Source organism: Drosophila ficusphila, unplaced genomic scaffold (genome assembly GCF_018152265.1).
Source record: "Drosophila ficusphila isolate 14025-0441.05 unplaced genomic scaffold, ASM1815226v1 contig_47, whole genome shotgun sequence".
Taxonomy (NCBI): domain Eukaryota; kingdom Metazoa; phylum Arthropoda; class Insecta; order Diptera; family Drosophilidae; genus Drosophila; species Drosophila ficusphila.
The window spans coordinates 559494-579273 of record NW_025064388.1 but is presented as its reverse complement, the minus strand read 5'-3'; the positions used below and the strand labels follow the sequence as shown (position 1 = coordinate 579273).

Below are 19780 nucleotides of genomic sequence, written 5' to 3'. Positions count from 1 at the left end.
CACTACGTTGTTTATTCTAGTGCCGGATAATCTCAGTGATGCAGTCTCGTTGACAGTGGCGTAACTATACCCTCTGGGGCCCGTGGCAAATTTTTTTGATGGAACCCTGTCATTTTTATACCCTTGCAGAGCAAAAGGGTATTATAATTTCAGTCAGAAGTTTGCAACGCAGTGAAGGAGACACCTTAGACCCCATAAAGTATATATATTCTTGATCAGCATCACGATCAGAATCCAAATATGCATGTACGTCTGTCCGTCTGTCCGTTTCCACGCAAACTAGTCTCTCAGTTTTAAAGCTATCTTGCTGAAACTTTCCCAAAAGGTGTGTAGTTATTGCACGCAGTATATAAGTCGGAACGAGCCGGATCGGGCGACTATATCGGATAGCTCCCATACGAGAGAATGAAAGAAAAAATTCTCACGCCGTTGTTTTTAATCAGATCGACTTGAATTCTTCAAGATGGCGTTTTCTAACTGTTATTGAATTTCGGATTAAATTTGAACAAAATCGGATAACTCTATCATATAGCTGCCATAGGAGAGATCGAAAAATATATATAGAATTAATGAATATAAATTGATAGCATCGTTGTTTTTTATCCCACGAGCATTATTGTTTGAATGTCAAGTTTTTTAAAAACCCTTATATTGAGAAAAAAATTTCATAAAAATCGGACAACTATATCTTATAGCTGCCATAGGAAAGATCGAAAAATCAACATAGAAATAACGGAAATAAAATTATAACATCGTTGGTTTTTATTAGATGAGTATGATTTTTGGAATATAGAGATTCCTTACGACTCTTGAATTACGAATTAAATTTGATCAAAATCGGACAACTAGGTATATCATACAGCTCCCATATGATCTATAGTCTTAGCTTCGATGTTGTTTAGCCTTTATGTATTTTGTTCGACATATTTGATGACTGCAAGGGTATATAAGCTTCGGCTTGCCGAAGCTAGCTTCCTTTCTTGTAATAAATCCTTTAAGTAGTTATCGGACACTGTATACATTTATATAGATACAGAACTTAAAATATTGATATTTATATTATCAACTAGTAAACCCGGCGAAATCCGTTCCACCACCAGATGGCAATAGTTTTATGTAAAATTTTGTTTGGTGATTAAAAGATAGAGAAATTTTTTTTTTTTTTATATACAGTAGAATCCGCTTATAGCGACTTTCAAGGGACCGACGATTTTTCGTCGTTATACCCGGAAGACGCACTAAGCAAAAGGATATAAGTGTATTAGTCTGTCTGGGGACCAACCAAGCCATCGAGTCGATATAACAGGATTCTACTGTATGTTAAAATTTTCATTTTTTTCGTCCATTTTTTCTAACAAATTGCTTAAAAAAATGGTTTTAACAAATTAATTTTGGAAAAATAACTCTGGATTCGTGATCAGCGACCCCAAAATACCCCGGATACATGTTTCTCCCGTTATTTTTACGATGTTTTTTCATTGCTTTTTGCAACTAAAACTTTAAACGCGTTTATCTCGGAACCACGTTTTCTGACCTTACGAAAGTAATTGAAGGCGTTGGGGTTAACCAATCGTCATCAAATTTTTTTTTAAATGTTCCTAATTGTTTGCTTTAACTAGTGAAATAGGATTTTTCAAAAAAATTGAAAACTGTTAAATTAAGAAAATAATTAGTGAGAAAAAAAGCGCGAAAATCGAAATTTTGGTTTCAAAAGCTAATAACTTTTGCAATTTTCATTTTTATACCCTTGCAGAGCAAAAGGGTATTATAATTTCAGTCAGAAGTTTGCAACGCAGTGAAGGAGACACCTCAGACCCCATAAAGTATATATATTCTTGATCAGCATCACGATCAGAATCCAAATATGCATGTACGTCTGTCCGTCTGTCCGTCTGTCCGTTTCCGCGCAAACTAGTCTCTCAGTTTTGAAGCTATCTTGATGAAACTTTCCCAAAAGGTGTGTAGTTATTGCACGCAGTATATAAGTCGGAACGAGCCGGATCGGGCGACTATATCGGATAGCTCCCATATGAGAGAATGAAATAAAAAATTCTCACGCCGTTGTTTTTGATCAGATCGACTTGAATTCTTCAAGATGGCGTTTTCTAACTGTTATTGAATTTCGGATTAAATTTGATCAAAATCGGATAACTCTATCGTATAGCTGCCATAGGAGAGATCGAAAATTATATATAGAATTAATGGAAATAAATTGATAAGATCGTTGTTTTTTATCCCACGAGCATGATTTTTTGAATATCAAGTTTTTTAACAACGTTTATATTGGAAAAAAAGTTGCATAAAAATCGGTCATCCATATCTTATAGCTGCCATAGGAAAGATCGAAAAATCTATAAAGAAATAATGGAAATAAAATTATAGTATCGTTGTTTTTCATCAGACAAGTATGATTTTTGGAATATAGAGTTTTCTTACGACTCTTGAAATACGAATTAAATTTGATCAAAATCGGACACCTATATCGTATAGCTCCCATATGATCTATAGTCAAAAATATGGAAAATGAATAGAAAAATCGTCTTAGATTCGATGTTGTCTTGCCTTTATGCGTTTTGTTCGACATATTTGATGACTGCAAGGGTATCAAATGCCGAAGCTAGCTTCCTTTCTTGTTTTTTTCTGATCCTAGTTAATTTTATGCAGAGTACTGTACACTTCAAGAATCTTTTTGGTTTTTCTGTTTCAGATAAACCGTTTGGCCTGAATCACTTCCGTAAGCAGGACACCTTTTTTTTTTCAAAATCCGCAACTGAGCAACGCCCACTCCCGCCACTTTTTGGTTTTTCAATTTTTTTTTCGCAAAATATGTTTTCAAATAAAGTTACAAATTTCAGATTTTTATCTTTAACCGTTGTCTCAAAACAATTTTTTTAAAAAAGGTCCATTTTTCGGCCCTACAAGGTGAGAACCTGCCTTAAGATTATCCGTTACCGAGTAATGATGTTTACCGCTAAACAACTTTTTTTTCTAAGCGCTTCTGAAGATTAGGCGTCATTTTTTTCTAATACTCTCCAAAAGTCGAATAATAATATGTAATTAAACTTAAATTTCTCGTTTCGCCGCAAACAAAAAAAAAAAAACAACACAAATACGAGATGTGTTCAAAAAGTATCGCGTATTTTGAATTTTCGCAGGTTACTCATGTCTCTCACTTATGCCGATAAGCTCGGCCATTTTGAATGTTCACTTAATTGTTGACAGCTGCTTTGATTGCACGTGTTTTGGATTGTCTTCGATTTTTACCTATTCAAAAAAATGGATTAAAGAACCTGTATCAAATTTTGTGTGAAAAACGAAATTAAGTGCGTGGATGCATTCCGAATGTTGACTGTGGCATACGGAGAAGCTACCTTGGACCGAAGCAACGTTTATCGGTGGTACAAAATGTTCTCAGAAAGCCGAGAAGATGTGAACGACGAAAAGCGTGCCGGACGCCCGAGCACTTCGAATGTAAAAGTTTTGCTGACCGTTTTCTTGATTGCAGGGGCGTGGTGCATCATTCTTGCCACAGCACTATGGGAAAAAAGTCGATTTTTTTTGGCATTAATTAATAACTTGAGAACTAATCAACATTTTATTGATCTGTTTTTTGATTCCAGTTAATAATCAAATAAGGAATGTATTTTAAGAAAATGGGGTGTGGCCTCGCCTATTTTTTAGATTTAAAAATTTTTTTTTAATGAATAATATTAAAAAAAAAAATTTTTTTTTTTATTTTTGGAATAAAATTGTTAAACAAAAGAATTTAAAAAAAGTTCGTTGTCCTAACTTTTTTTTAATAATTATATAGATTTTTTTGCATTTTGCGGAACACTTTTTTAGAGCCTTTAACAAAAAAGTATACAACTTTGATTTTAGTTAATATGTTTATGTTTTTCAGACTTTTTTTCCATGGTCCACCTGGTTCTTAGCGTTTTTTATAGAAAAAAATGTTTTCGAGCTTAGCCAAGTGTCATGTCTTCTCTCAAGCTGTGTTAAATTTCTATTGCTAGGTTAGCACCTTAAAAGTTCAATTTTGAAGAAACGTGCAAAAAGTTGCAAAAATGATTAGTTTTGCGATATTAGGGATACATTTGGTAATAACTTTGCGTTTTTACCTTTTTGCAACGTTGTGCCATTTATAAGTTATACACCACGGAACACAAACAAACTTGTAAGTTTTAAGCTAAAAAGATACACATATAAAACAGATCACAGTTGGACAACAAGTCATAATAATCAAAACATGTAATCTAAGATACATTTATAAATACCTTTGCTACGATTTGCCATAATCAGAAATAATAAATCAATTTGTTGCTCCACAAAATAAACAATGAAAGTTTGCAAAGATTTTTCACTAATTTAAGCACACAAAAAAGTCAATCGAACATCTGACTTTGTTCGTTTATCAACATTATAGTGTTGTTAGTAAAAAATCTTAGATAACGGTTCTTGGCTAATTAGGGTATGTAAATTCAAAAAATATATTTTATTTTTTGAAAATAATTTGTAAAATAATTTGATTTTATGCCAAAAAAATCGACTTTTTTCCCATATTGCACAGGGAAGAAGTTATGCGCAATTTGCGCGAAGCAATCCGCCAGAAACGCCCGGATTCGTGGGTGAACAGAAATTGGCTTTTGCACCACGAAATCGCCCCTGCTCATACATCGTTGCTTGTGCGCGACTTTTTGGCCAAAACAACACACTTATGATTCCGCGGCCACCGTATTCCCCAGATCTCGCCCCCTGTGACTTTTTCTTGTTTCTTAACCTGAAGAGGCCCTCGAAAGGACGACGCTTGACGAGATAAAGACGGCATCGAAGGAGGAGCTGAACAAGATAAAAAAAATTATTTTTTGAAGTGCTTTGAAGATTGGAAAAACCCTTGGCACAAGTGCATAAAATCTCATGGGGATTACTTTGAAGGGGACAAAATAGATATTCATAAATAAATAAATCATTTTTGAAAAAACACAAAATTCGCGATACTTTTTGAACACACCTCGTATATATAATTTATTTTTTTCTCTGTGTATTGTTGTTTGTTGTATTTTTTGAAAATTTGAAGCTGCATTAATAAGATCAGACTACTTACATATTTTTGTCTAGAATATTGAGTCGTGAATTCTACTAAGTTGGCTGCCAATTATATTTTTTGTCTTTGCGCCGTTCCTCGCCGCTGTCTGTGAGGAGTGGGTGATGACGTGGCTGCCTGATGACGTGGGTTTGGGAACTCCTTCTCCGGGTTTTGCGCTGGCTTCCTCTGTTGGTGGGCTGAACGCCGTTCCTGAATATTGCGGAAATATGATGGGAGAACTTCTCTCCGTTATTAAGGGCCCTTAAGGCTCGATAACCTATTCAATAATTAAACAGCTTTCGCTGGAGTTGTTTTAGTAGAGCGATGCGCTCTTTATTCATATCAAAATCAAACTGAAACTTGTAAGCTGTTCGTGGCCGTCAAGTCTTACAAAAATGCTGACACTATGCCAAGATCCCGGCACGGCCCCTAAAGGCGACTTATGCTTAGTCTGCATATAAAGGCACTAGGGTGATCCGAGACACACCCAAGATTTGTACTGACCTATAAGTTACTCCTTAACTGTGTTAACTTATATAAGTTATTAAGACTGTTTGACTTCTTAACTTCTTGAGAGTAAAGTATAATTTGAATTGGGTTACAAAGTTATTAATTTTTATTTAACGCAAGCGTTAGCTCTCGGAGTGTAGCTACCGCTAAAGCGCCGGGTCAGCACTTGGTATCTGGCCAGCGACGGTCACCTGATGCGTGCGCGTTTCTGGCCGGACTCCGGGCGATGAACCCCAGAGTGTCGATTCGGCAGTTCCCTTACTGCGCGTGTTGGCCACCGGATACGGGCTGCAACTCGACAATTTTGCTCCGTGGGAACTGGTTGTGTTAACTTATATGCTGGATGGGGTAGCAGTTCGCATCTCGATTCGGGAATTTAGGCCATCGTGACTAGAAACTCACTTTTTTCCATTTTCGTAAAAATGTACGACGTTATCTGTTCTGAATGGCTATCAAACAACAACTGCACGACATAGCTTGTTCAAAATTTTATAGTTGCGCAATAATAGATTCCAGTTGAATGCAGCACTGTTGCATTTGGAGTGACTACGAAGGAAATTAAAAAGTCTCTAACTTATCAAGCCGCCCTCGCTTTAGGCAATTTTTTATTTAAAAAAAAACCTATGTCAATTGGCTTTTTGCTAACAAAAACTAGCTTAAATTTTAACTGGCTTCAAAAGTTGTACGGTTTTTTTACTCAATTATATATCACTTGTGTTTTTTATTGAAAACTTTAGTTTTGAAAAAAAAAAAACCAAAAATAACTTTTTGATAAGTTTGAAATACCTTTTCTAAAATGTAGCTCGCCGCACTAACGATAGTTAATGTCACATATTAGTGATTTTACATCTTTTTCATATCTCAACCGTTCCACTTGAATCGGCTTGTTGGGGTTAGCGTATTAAATGTGCTATCGCTTTCTATCGAATCGATGTACCGATTCCATCCAGTCTAGTTTTAGCGTCTCTTTGTTTTGAACCGCAATGATAAAATTTTATTTTCTATATCCAAAGCTGGTCTATAATTAAATCGTGTAATATAACCAAATATATTAAAACTCTTTTTGTATTTTTAAGCGTGTGCTTAAGCATCTCAAGCTCAGTGACACGTTGATGCTACAATATGGCTTCCGAATCTGAATTTCACAAAACCTTAGTCGTAAACATTGGTAATTTCGAGAAGATACAAACGTTTTTAAATGACAATGAAAAGTACAAGGAATTACTTGAAAACAGTGAAAATTTTAACACTCGTCTGTGCATTGAACGACGACTTCGAATGCCATTTCTTGACCCTCAGACAGGGGTCGCACAGACGCATTGTTCTCTCTTCATGAAAAAAAAACAGCGTATGCCAGGATTCCGACATGGCCAGATATACACTTATCCATCTTCACGCTGGTGCAAACCCAAGCGTCAGTATTTACTCAACCCAAACCAGAGCTACCGAGCTTATCAGTATCGCGAGCACAATCTTCAGCACACACACCACCAACCGCACCAGTATCAACTTCATCACCATGCTCAATCGTCAGGAGTTGCTGTCCCACGAGATCTTCATCTTGCTGACACTGCAGGTAAGAAAACAAGGCAAATATGTAAAAACATTATGGACGGCGATATAGAAATTTCATTTTGTTGTAAATGGAATTAGAAAATTACTGAAAACGTAAGAAACTCAATTGGCTAAGAGGCATCGAAATTGCTTTAAGGCAGTGGTCTGCTTTAGGAGCCGAAAAAAAACGTTTTTTCAACAACTTTTTTTAAAGAGAAGGAAATGATTGCGGTAAACGAAATTTTGAGACGATATAATATTATATTTGCATGTAAGAGTTTTCCGCTGATTTTCCGAGGAAATTTCCATTTTCCAAGGTAAAAAACCTTCTGCCCCTCCTAAGGGGGTTATTATCTTGATTTGGTTCCCAAGTTCTTTTGGGGCTGAGATATAGCTGGAGTCAATATTCCGAAGTATTACCGTTCCTTTTCTATATGAACTAAAAAAATACCGAAGAAATCGATCGGACATATATTTTTTTTTACTATGGCCGGCACCGTTTTCCAAAACTTGTGAAAATGAAAACTCGAGAAAACTTCTGCCCGAGCATTCGCACCAGCTCGACGCTCGGCCACTAAAACTGATCTAGCTTCGAAAATATGTCGAATTGGCCTTTAAAATTTTGAACACATTCTTAGATTTAAGACAAAAAAAATCGATTTTTTGAAGTCTGTAAAGCAGACTACTGCCGCCTTAATAGACAAGATTGTAACACATGTACAGACATTTAGCTTGCAGAGTGTATTACTATTTCAGTCAGAAGTATGAAACGCAGTGAAGGGGACACCGCACACCCCATAATGTACACATGTATATATATTCGAGATCAGCATCACGATCAGAATCAAAAAACGTCTGTCCGTCTTTCAGTTTTAAATATATCTTACTGAATATTTACCAAAAGTTGTGTAGTTATTACCCGCAGTCGGAACGGGCCGGGTCGGGCGACTATATCGGATAGCTCCTATACGAGAGATTGAAAAAACGATCACTGCGTTGTTTTTGATCATATCCACTTGATTTCTTCCATATGATGTTTTTTAACTTCTTTTTTATTTCGAATTAAATTTCATAAAAATCGGACAACTATATCATATAGGTGCCATAGGAAATACAGAAAAATCTATATATTATAGAACTAGCGAACCAGGCAAACGTTGTTTTGCCATGTAATTAATTTTTTGTGTGGGTTAAAAACAACAACAAATTATTATATCCCCTTCCCCTTTTTTCCCTTCCAATGGGATTTTTTTAAATTTTGTTAGCTAAAAGCCATCTGCTGCCTAGTCCGTCCAGCCGTTCGTGAGTTAGTTAGCTGCATCACAATGTGGACATATTGCGTCCATCATTCCAATGTATCCGTACATAATATATTCAATCTGACTGTTGTAATTATAAGCAGTACTTAGCATTTTAGCCAAAACAAAACGACGTATTCGTCATCGCCGTTGAAGATCCAGATCTATTCTGTGCATTACGTTCACGCTGCGGTACATTAGCTTGAGGGCGTTCATCTGCAGTCTGATATCGTCTTAATAATAATAATGCATTACGCGTTCGCCGGCCTATGTTTAGTCGCCTGGCTCATGGCATTTACCTTCATACATAAAAAGATATTTTATAGGCCGGCGAACGCGTAATGCAAATTAATTATATAAATATATGTATATTATATATGACATATGATGATATTAAAAATGTTTGACAGAAACAACGTCACTTTGATTGTTTTCGAATCTTAGTACAAAATGTTTTTGGAAGTATAGAAAGATGTTGATTTTACGCTTTTCCAACAATGTCGAATTCTGGATGTTCGTTGCAAAGCAGGAAGTCTAACCTTGCCACTTGCTTGGATAGTTGGTTAGTTGACCGTTTCATTTTCATCATGATTTTAGCAATTCTGTAACATGTTTGGAAAAACATTTTCAATTAGTTGTTCTTTTGATTGTACAATGTTACAAAAATCTGTTGGCCGTGTTATTAATCCGGTCAAATTTGTCGGAAACCACCTGCTAGCAAAATAAGGGCCAAAAATCGAGATTCTTTCGTCGAAAGCGGGACAGTAAAAAAAAACGTATATCATCAGAAGTTATTAAAATATTTATCTTTTTATTTGATCCAAATTACGATTAAGTACCAATAGACAGCAAAAATAGCCATAGAAAACGTATTTTAATAAAAATCACTACGTCGTTTAATCCGCCATCAGAAATAGTAAACTCTTTTTTTACACAATTTACAGTAAGCTCTAAACTGATCTGACGTTACATTACAAAACCAATTATAATCATTCTGCCAATTTGTACTGTACTTTCAGTCAGTAGATGTTTTTCTAGTTTGACTTTCTTCTTGGGTGCAAAGTTTTCCAGTTCTGGCCAATAAAATTAATTAAACACTACTATCAGTTTCATTCATCTTTAAACGATTCTAATAAGTAAACTCCAATAACTCACGAACAAAATCACGTAAAAACTTAAGCTTTTGTTGGCTAAAGGCAGGTTCTCACCTTGTGTCGAAAAAAAAATCGATTTATTTTTTCTTGCTTATCGCATATATCTATATGCTCCAAAAATGTGCTCAACAAATTTCAGATCAAAATTTGAAAAATTACAAGACTTACAGGCCTTTACATGGAGCGCATGTCGAGCACCGGCCATTTGAAGCCAAAACTTTAAACGCGTTTATCTCGGAACCACGTTTTCGGACCTTACGGAAATACATAATTGAAGGCGTTTTGGTTAACCAAACGCCATCAAAATTTTTTTTAAATGTTCCTAATAGTTTCCTTTAACTAATGAACTAGGATTATCCAAGAATATTGAAAACTGTTTATTTGAGAAAATAATTAGTGAGAAAAAAAAACACGAAAATCGTAATTTATTTTCAAAAGCTAATAACTTTTGCAATTTTAATTTTTTTTCTGATCCTAGTTCATTTTATGCGCAGTACTGTTCACCTAAAGAATCTTTTTGGTTTTGTGTTTCCGATTACCCGTTTTGGCTGAATCACTTCCTTTTCGCCGACATTCCACCACTGAGTAACGCCCCCTCCCGCCCCTTTTTTGATTTTTTCAATTTCAAAATTTTTTTTCGCAAAAAAAATGTTTTCAAATAAAGTTAAATTTCAGTTTTTTATTTTTAATCGTATTCTCAAAAAAAAATTTAATTTTTTTTTAGTGCCATTTTTGAAATTAAACTAAATTACGCATACAATGCAACTTACTACAAGCTCACTGCTTCCTAAGAACTAAACCAAACGGTATTCGTTATTCTTTCGTAGATAATCGTACATTTTCGTGAAATAGAAATGTATTAGCAAATTAAAATAAAGAAAGAGCGAAAGAGAAAGAGAGGAAGTCGCGGTCGCACGCGCTTCCTCAGACCGCTGCACGCACGGTCGAGTAATCCTCGAAAAGCGGGACGAAGCCAGTCGCGAGGGACATTGAATTTTAATTTAAAAATCGGGACGTCTGGCAACGCTGGATCCAATGCTTCTAACGATCTCTTGTGTGTCATTGTGCATTGTGAAGAGCAATGTCACGTGACCTAAATTCTTCACCAAAAATGACTATTGCTTCATCGTCGATTGTATGAGCATTGAATCTTTCCGGTGTTTTATCAGCTTGAATCACAATCTTATAATCATCTGATGGCATTCGTTCAAGCGCCAGAGCCTGCTCTATGGTAAACTTATCCTTGAACTTATGTGGAAATTGTGGAATAATATCACATTAGATCACGCTTCGGATTCCAAGAAAAAATATTAAATCTATCACACGGCTGTCATACACACAATATTAACTTATTTGTATACTCTTGCAGAGCAAAAGGGTATTATAATTTCAGTCAGAAGTTTGCAACGCAGTGAAGGAGACACCTCAGACCGCATAAACTACATATTAGGTTGTTTGGTAATGACATACCGGTTTCTTTATTGATTTTTGACGACGATTTAACATAGTTAGCATTGTCCGATTTAAGTGCTATATATACCGTTGTCTTCGATGATTTTCTGCTATTTTGATTTGGTAACTTGTATATGCCTCTCCTAAAGAAGTCCTTGTCCCTTCTGGCAAAAAACTCGGCGATTTGATTTTCACAATCCTCCCTTGAACTCAATTTTTGTCTATCGAAAATATTTTACATGGCCAAAAACAGGTTTTAATCGCTTGGGGCAATGTCCGGACTATTAGGTGGATGTATTAACACTTCCCAACCAAGCTCCCGTAGCTTGTGACGCGTCACCAAAGATGTATGGGGCCTGGCGTTTTCTGGCCGCTTCTGTTCAAGTGCAATCTTCAATCGCTCCAGTTTTTCACAGTAGAGGTCAGAATTGATGGTTTGACCATAGGGCAACACTTCATAATGGATAATTCCTCTGATATCCCACCATACACTCAGCAACACCTTCTGAGCCGTCAGTCCTGGCTTTGCCACCGTTTGAGACGACTCACCGGGCTTCGACCAGGATCTTTTACGCTTTATGTTGTCATATGTGATCCATTTTTCATCACCAGTGACTAACCGATCCAGAAATGAGTCGAGTTTATTACGGTGCAACAAAGATTCGCAGATTGATACACGGTTGAAAAGGTTTTTTTGGGATAACTCATGAGGCCCCCCATACATCGAGTTTTTTTTGTTAAATTTTTCGACTTTAAATGCCTATGGACGTGCTTAGTTGCAACTCCTCTGCAATGGTTCTAATAGTCACATGACGATCTCGATCCACTATTTCCATGATTTTATCCGTATCAACGGTCACTGGTCGTCCGGAAGGCTTGGGTGTTTCGATATCAAAATTGCCACTTCGGAATCGCCTAAACCACTGTTCGGCGGTTTGAATCGAAAGCTTGTTATCTCCTGTGCGAAATAAAATTTCAAAATTGCGCTGATTTCTGCGTTTGTGAACTCCATTTCAATCGATTGTACGTGGAAGCTCATGTAAACAAACTATATGCTATTTTAAAGGTGATGCCAATACCTTTCTAACGATATACAGCATTGCCAGATACGAGTATATTTGACTTCACAAGCGAATCTCGAAATTTGAATGTAAAAACCGGTATGTCATTACCAAACAACCTAATATAGGTACCTATATATTTGTGATATATTAACAATGTAGTCGAGATAAGTGTAAGCTTGAACTGAGATTGACTGAGGTGAGATAAGCTGAAAGCGCGGCTTCTTTATACAGAAGTTTACAAGTGAAGCTTGGCTACAATGATAACATGGGTGAAAGATGAGATAACAAAGATAACGTAAGAGTAGCTTGAAGAGCGGATTACAAATACGTAACTGCAGCGGTACACCTTTGCGCACCGGACAACTTCGAACATACTCCCCCCGTTGAAAGAGATACGGTTCCAACTATATGGAAGTCGATGAGCAGAACGGTTTGGAGGCGGCTGCTCGTAGCTGTCCAGACCATACTATGCTACTCTGACGATGCCGTCCTCGCCGGGTATGACTTCTTGAACGCGTCCAAAGCCATTTGCTCTGGCTAAGAAACCCATACTCCTTGGCTAAGTGAACCTGCTGGATACTCCTTAGGAGAAGTACGGTCCCCGAGTTGATCTCCTCAATGGAAAGATGGCCATCTGAAGGCAAAGCTTTCGCTCTGCAATTCGAAATAAAGCGAAACATGTATCGAAATAGAAATATAGAAATATCAAAGCTTCAATTTGAGTTGCGGAACGACGCTCCGGAGGATCATTTACTACATCTAGCAGGCAGGGCCATTCCGACGAGTTTTGTAAGAGAAATAGAGGTCCATTAGCCCAATGACTCAATGACCCCCAGCGACTCCACGCCACGATGGAGCCAGACCAGCAATGAAAGACGCAATCGAGATCTTTGCGTCGCTCCCGCTGATGCAACATGATTTGCAACTTGTCGTTCGCATCGTCCTGCATGTAATAAGTTTGGTCATCCGTCTCGCAATCGCTACGGGCCCTCATCGCTGCCATGTTCCTATTGAGGGTTCCGCTGGTGGGTGGAGTAGACACGCGGCATGACCTTGCTGTCGGCTAGTGGCTCCTGCAAGTCCAGTTTTCCGGGGGCGGTGTTGCGAGAGTCATCAATAAGCTTGGAGTCATAAATGGACCATGCTAAAACGATTTTGTCCAGATATGTAGAATTGGCATCTGTGGCACCAGCAAATGGTAATTTGCGTTGGGCCGCTAAGCGTCGATTAAGCTTAGCCTCCACATCCATTACGACTTCTGAAAATTCCAACATTGTGTTCAGCTCCAGTTCTGCTAAGTCAAGCCTTTCCAATTTACTTTACAATTTTTTCCAGCTATGTTCGAAGAACGAGGTCGAACAAATGACTACCATTATTGCGCAAACAAAATTGCGCTCTTTTTTGGCATTTTGCATGACATTTGCCAGCGTCTCGGGCGATATCGCAGCGATTTCGGCTCGGATGTTGTTCTTCAGCTCGTCCAAAGTCTTCGGTTCGTTCGCGTACACTTAGCTTTTCAAAAAGCCCCTCAAGAAAAAGTCGGGTGCAGTCAAATCGGGCGATCTTGGTGGCCAGTCGATATCCCCTTCTTTCGATACGCTGTGCTGCAACAACTGCACGATTACATTTAATGTACATTGTAACTATTTCCGCGCGTTCTTTGGGCGTAAAGCGATTCATGGCTAAGATTGTATTGGAATAACCTTTACAGAAGCGTTTTGTTTCTGTCCGCCATCGGTTAAAATCTGTCAAAATTATGCTCCGGTTTTCACTTTATTTTTCGCTTTCGTTTTTGGGCGAAAACGTACGTTTTAGTATTTTTTAATATAACTTTTTTATATAACTAATTTTTATGCTCAACTTGCGGATGACATGTTGTAATTTTGAGTTATGACACCTTTTTGGCCAGGTTAAGGCAGTGGTCTGCTTTACAGACTTCAAAAAAACGATGATTTTTTTTGTCTTAAATCTATTCCAAAACTATCCAAAAATATGTGTTCAAAATTTTAGAGGCCAATTCGACATATTTTCGAAGCTAGATTAGTTTTAGTGGCCGAGCGTCGAGCAGTTGCTTATGCTCGGGCAGACTTTACAGCCCGTTTTCTCGAGTTTTTATTTTCACAAGTTGTGGAAAACGGTGCCGGCCATAGTAAAAAAAATATATGTCCGATCGAAAAAAACCAAAGTGATCTAGCTTCAGTATTGAATTATCTTCTATTTGAACTAAAAAAAATTGATAAAAGTACTATTTAAATTACTTGTTTTGCAACTTAGGGGCCGTCCATAAACCTCGTGACGCTCCTAGGGGGGTGGGGGGGTTCATCAGAGAGTCACGCTTTGTTGTAAGGAGGTTGTAATTTGTATATGTGATGCGTCACATAGGGGGGAGGGGGTCAAAAAAGCCAAAATTTAGCGTCACGAGGTTTATGGACGGCCCCTTAAAGTGAACTTTTTTTTTTCCAAAAAAGTAAAAATTCACTTTTTCAAACTTAGAAAAAATTTGGAATTTCGTCATTTCTTCGGAATTTTTTTAGTTCATATAGAAAAGGAACTTATAAAAACTAAAAAAAAAATTGGTTCCACTGTTTCATATGCATCGCACGAACTCCATCACCGGCACCGATTTACAAGTGCACACTCCAGGCGCCCCAGAAAAATCGTTACAAATTCCGCTAATTTTAATTATTTGTAATAATAAAAATTGTTTTTTAAAGTTTAAATATAATATTATATCGTCTCAAAATTTCGTTTACCGCAATCATTTCCTTCCCTTTCAAAAAAAGTGTTGAAAAAACTCTCTTTTTTCGGCTCCTAAAGCAGACCACTGCCTTAAGGGGGGTAAGGTTTTAAAGGCCAAAAAAAAGGGCCATGTTTGATTTTTTTTTGCGGCGAAATGAGTAAGTTTATTTTATTGAGCTTAATTACATGGTATTGTTTAACTTTTGAAGAGTATTAGAAAAAAAAAATTATTAAAAAATATTAAGAAATACGCCTGTGGCGGTTAATCTTCCGAAGCGCCTAAAGAAAAAGTTGTTTTGCGGTGAACATCATAACGGATCATCTTAAAAATAAAATGTGATATGTGTTGTAAAGATAATGAATTTCCCGAGGTAATCAGGAAGAGTTTTTTTTTAATTTATTTTTTGTCTATTTTTGGGAGCACTTGAAAGTGAAAAGTGCGATTTTAGCTTAAAAAATCGCTGTTAATTTATTTTTTAAAAATAGAAAAAAATTAAAAATTAAAAAAAACTCTTCCTGATTACCTGCATATTTATGTTGAGAATTTGTGTTAAAAATTTGAAAAGGATCGGTTCAGTAGATATTGAGTTCTGATGTTCACCGACTTTCAAAATAACGTCTTCGGCAAAATCGATTCAAAGTATTTTTATACGTGAGAATACGGCCAAATTCGGTCGTTTAAAACGCTGTAACTCCGTTAGTTTGACTCTAATTAACTCAAAATTTTTACACAACGTTCTCAACATATTGCTCTCTTAGAAAAAAAATATAAAAAAAAAATCGAAAAAAAAAATTGTTAAAACCTTACCCCCCCCTTAAGGCAGGTTCTCACCTTGTATGGCCGAAAAATTGACATTTTTAAAAAAAATTGTTTTGAGAAATCGGTTAAAGATAAAATTCTGAAATTTGTAACTTTATTTGAAAACATATTTATTTTGCGAAAAAATTTCAAAATTGAAAAATCGAAAAGGGGCGGGAGGGGGCGTTCCTCAGTTGCAAAATTCATTCAGCCAAAACGAGTAATCGGAAACACAAAAACCGAAAGGATTCTTAAAGTGTACATACTGTGCATAAAATGAACTAGTATCAGAAAAAAAAAATGAAAATTGCAAAAATTATTAGATTTTGAAAAAAATTTTCGATTTTCGCGCTTTTTTTTCACTAGTTATTTTCTCAATTAAACAGTTTTCAATATTTTTTAAAAATCTTAGTTCATTAGTTAAAGGAAACTATTAGGAGCATTTAAAAAAAATTTGATGACGATTGGTTAACACCAACGCCTTCAATTACTTCCGTAAGGTCCGAAAACGTGGTTCCGAGATAAACGCGCTTAAAGTTTTGGCTTCCAATGGCTGGTGATCGACATGTGCTCCATATAAACGCCTGTAACTTTTGTAATATTTCAAATTTGGATCTGAAACTTTTTGAGAACATTTTCGGAACTATAGGCCAAAAGAAAAAAATCCATTTTTTTTTCTGCCACAAGGTGAGAACCTGCCTTAAGAAAACTTTTCCGAACAATTTTCCTTCACATATCAACGAAACGTAGAAAAAAGTAATGCCGAAATGAGTAGTCACGTGGAAAGTTTCTTGTTTCGTGCCATTCGATTTTTATCAATGATTTGGGCATGAGACGGGTCGCCGCGAAATTCGTGCCAAAATTGCTCACTTGCGACCAAAAACAGCATCGCATAAACATTGCTAATGAGATGTTAAACTCTATCCGCGACGACCCAAATTTGCTCCAGAGGGTCATAACTGGTGACGAATCGTGGGTTTATGGTAACGACGTGGAAACCAAAGCTCAATCATCTCAATGGAAGCTGCCGCACGAACCAAGACCGAAAAAAGCGAGCCAAGTTCGGTCGAATGTGAAAGTTTTGCTGACAGTTTTTTTCGATTGCTGGGGCGTGGTGCATCATGAGTTCTTGCCACAGGGAAGAATGGTCAATAAGGAATATTACCTGCAAGTAATGCGCAATTTGCGCGAAGCAATCCGCCAGAAACGCCCGGATTTGTGGAAAAACAAAATTTGGCTTTTGCACCACGATAACGCCCCTGCTCTCACATCGTTGCTTGTGCGCGACTTTTTGGCCAACAACAACACACTAATGATGCCGCAGCCACCGTATTCCCCAGATCTAGCCCCCTGTGACCTTTTCTTGTTTCCTAAACTGAAGAGGCCCGTGAAAGGACGACGTTACGCTTCGCTTAAAGAGATAAAGGCGGCATCGAAGGAGGAGCTCAACAAAAAAAAAGTGATTTTTTGAAGTGCTTCGCAGATTGGAAAAACCGTTGGCACAAATGCATAATAACTCATGGGGATTACTTTGAAGGGGACAAAATAGATATTCATGAATAAATAAATAATTTTTGAAAAAACACAAAATTCGCGATACTTTTTGAACACACCTCGTATAATATAGTTGTACGATTTAAGAAACTCGATGTTCTAAAAATCATAATAAAAAACGACGTTATACTTTTTTTTTATATATACATATATATATTTTTCGATCTTGCCTATGTTAGCTATATGATAGAGTTAACCGATTTTGATAAAATTCAAAGTAGTATGTAAAAAACACCAACTGGAAGAAAAAACACTCGACAAGGGTATAAAAATAGGTTGTAGCTCTATTGCAATTCGGGGTTTTACACTGAACCAGGGAATGGCAAATTGACTTAATAGCTTGGAGATGTTACTGTTTATTTGAAAACTATAAATTTAAAAAAATGTGTTATTAAAATACGCTCACACTTATTAGCTGGATATCTAATGACCTTTTAAAATAACTAACATTTAATTAAATGTAAAAATGAAAAAATTAATTGCTGAAAATAAGCTGCAGAGGTTTCTATTTTGACTGTAAATAATCTTTGGTCCTATACTTACAGCGATTGTTGCTACAGATGGCAACTCGATGGGAGCATCTGGAGACAATGATAGTAAGGATTCTCATGCAAACGCCGAAAAAGATTGGTTAAACGAGGAAGTTGACACACCACATTATCATCAGGGTGATGATTATGAGGATGATTTTGATTCTGATAATGATTTTGACGAATCTTACACTAGCCGTGGTAAACGCAAAAAGGGTTCGCGAACACGACGGACAAATGCTAATGTAGAAGGCACTCCCAAACGAGGTCGTAAAGGAGGTGGTAAGTTAAATGCAATAAGCTTATAAAAGGTTAACTTACCTTCGTTTCAGGCAACCGTCGGAGAAACGCTGTTGACGGAGAATCAGACCGAAGACGTCGGGGCGGTGGAAATGGGGCAAATACATCTGCAGCTGCAGCGGCAGCTGCTGCAGCCGTTGCACACGCAGCCAGTACTGCGGCAGCTGCATCCGCTACAGGTCTCTATGCTTCTCACTCAAACTCTGCTTCTCCTATTCCAACACACGACGATAACTCCCAGTCAACACTGATAACGCCAGCAAACATAGCTTTGCCATACGAAAAGGCGTTAAGCGACGCTGGGGCTTCTAATGATTCGATTCCTTTGTCGACAATGGCTGGAGTAAGCATGGGCACGATTGCTACTTCTATTGTTTCTAATGCCTTGCCTGTGCATGGAGTAACAAATCCTTCGATTTTTGCTACGGGGCCTAGTCCTATGAGGGTCAAACAACGCATTGAACGCGACATTGCTCAGCCGTCTCCTTACTGTGACTTTTGTTTGGGTGATCAGCGGGAAAACAAAAAAACCAATATGCCCGAGGAGCTTGTATCTTGCTCGGACTGCGGTCGCTCTGGCCATCCATCATGTTTGCAGTTCACAGCAAACATGATAGTATCCGTTAAACGTTATCGTTGGCAATGCATCGAATGCAAGTATTGTTCCATCTGTGGGACCTCGGACAATGACGACCAACTGTTATTTTGCGATGATTGTGACCGTGGATACCATATGTACTGCCTATCGCCACCGTTAACTACTCCACCAGAAGGGTCTTGGAGCTGCAAATTATGCGTGGAAGAGTTTCACAAGAATTAATAAGCTTATACTTATGTTCTTTCATTAATAATGCAAATTTAGTTTATTCATTTACATTACAAACTATAAAAAATCACTTTGTTTTTTTTTTAAGGAAATTGTAATCAAGTATTTTATTGCTTATAATGCAACTAGGCTTAAGTAGAGCCTCAAAGTACTTTTGTTGCAACTTGATAAGCCTTAAATAATATAATATAGTTTTTCATAAATATTTTAACTACAGATAGTTTTTATAATTTTGTATACAAAAAGATTTGTCATTATAATACAAATTATATAAGTAGTTGGCAATCACCTATAGTTTAACGATTTTGGGCCAAGGTACATTTCACAAAGGATTGCAAAGGTTCTGAAGATTTATGGATAATTATCTACAGTGAGACTTTGGGTGATGATCCCAATCCCCAATCATCCCATTTTCTAAATCATTGGTTAAGACCTCAATTTAAATGGAAGCATCGCTATCTTGCCAAGCTAATGAAAATGCACTTAAGAAAAAAAGTATCTTTTAAGAAAACACGTCAAACGTTGACTTGGGTATAATCGATCATGTTCAATCAACCTCGGTTTAACCAATCACAACTCAACACAGCGCTTCGCTACAAAATTGTTCGATCGAGTTTCGTGCACAAAACGAAGGAGTTCGAACCATTCGCTTAATTGCTCTGCTTACTGATTCAAACTAATTTTTTGGTTTCGGTATGATGATCGAAAATGATTGTACAGAAAAAGACGATCAAGTCCAACGATGCACGAACCGCTCAGACATCGATCAAGTTGTGTTTGAATTGATTGTAATTGAAGCAATCAGATCGAGAATATGTGCAGAGTTTTTATGTACATATATGTATGTTTTATAAGTCACAAGTTGCAATGCATTAAAATAACCAAAATACAAAACCAAATTTATTTTTCATTATTAA

At 36.9% G+C, this 19780-nt stretch overlaps 1 protein-coding gene across 2 annotated transcripts; it reads left to right on the top strand.

Moving 5' to 3' along the window:
* The first annotated feature begins 6536 nt into the window (after positions 1-6536).
* LOC108095528 (zinc finger protein DPF3) lies at positions 6537-18933 on the top strand. Of its 2 annotated transcripts, none has more exons than XM_043208425.1 (3): positions 6537-7169; positions 17753-18016; positions 18070-18933. In XM_043208425.1, the coding sequence occupies exons 1-3, from the start codon at positions 6716-6718 to the stop codon at positions 18855-18857; spliced, it is 1506 nt and encodes a 501-aa protein (XP_043064360.1). In that variant the 5' UTR covers positions 6537-6715; the 3' UTR covers positions 18858-18933. The 2 variants fall into 2 exon arrangements, with proteins under 2 accessions (XP_043064360.1, XP_017052145.2); XM_017196656.2 differs by having other exon boundaries at positions 17753-18019.
* Positions 18934-19780: the final 847 nt, after the last annotated feature.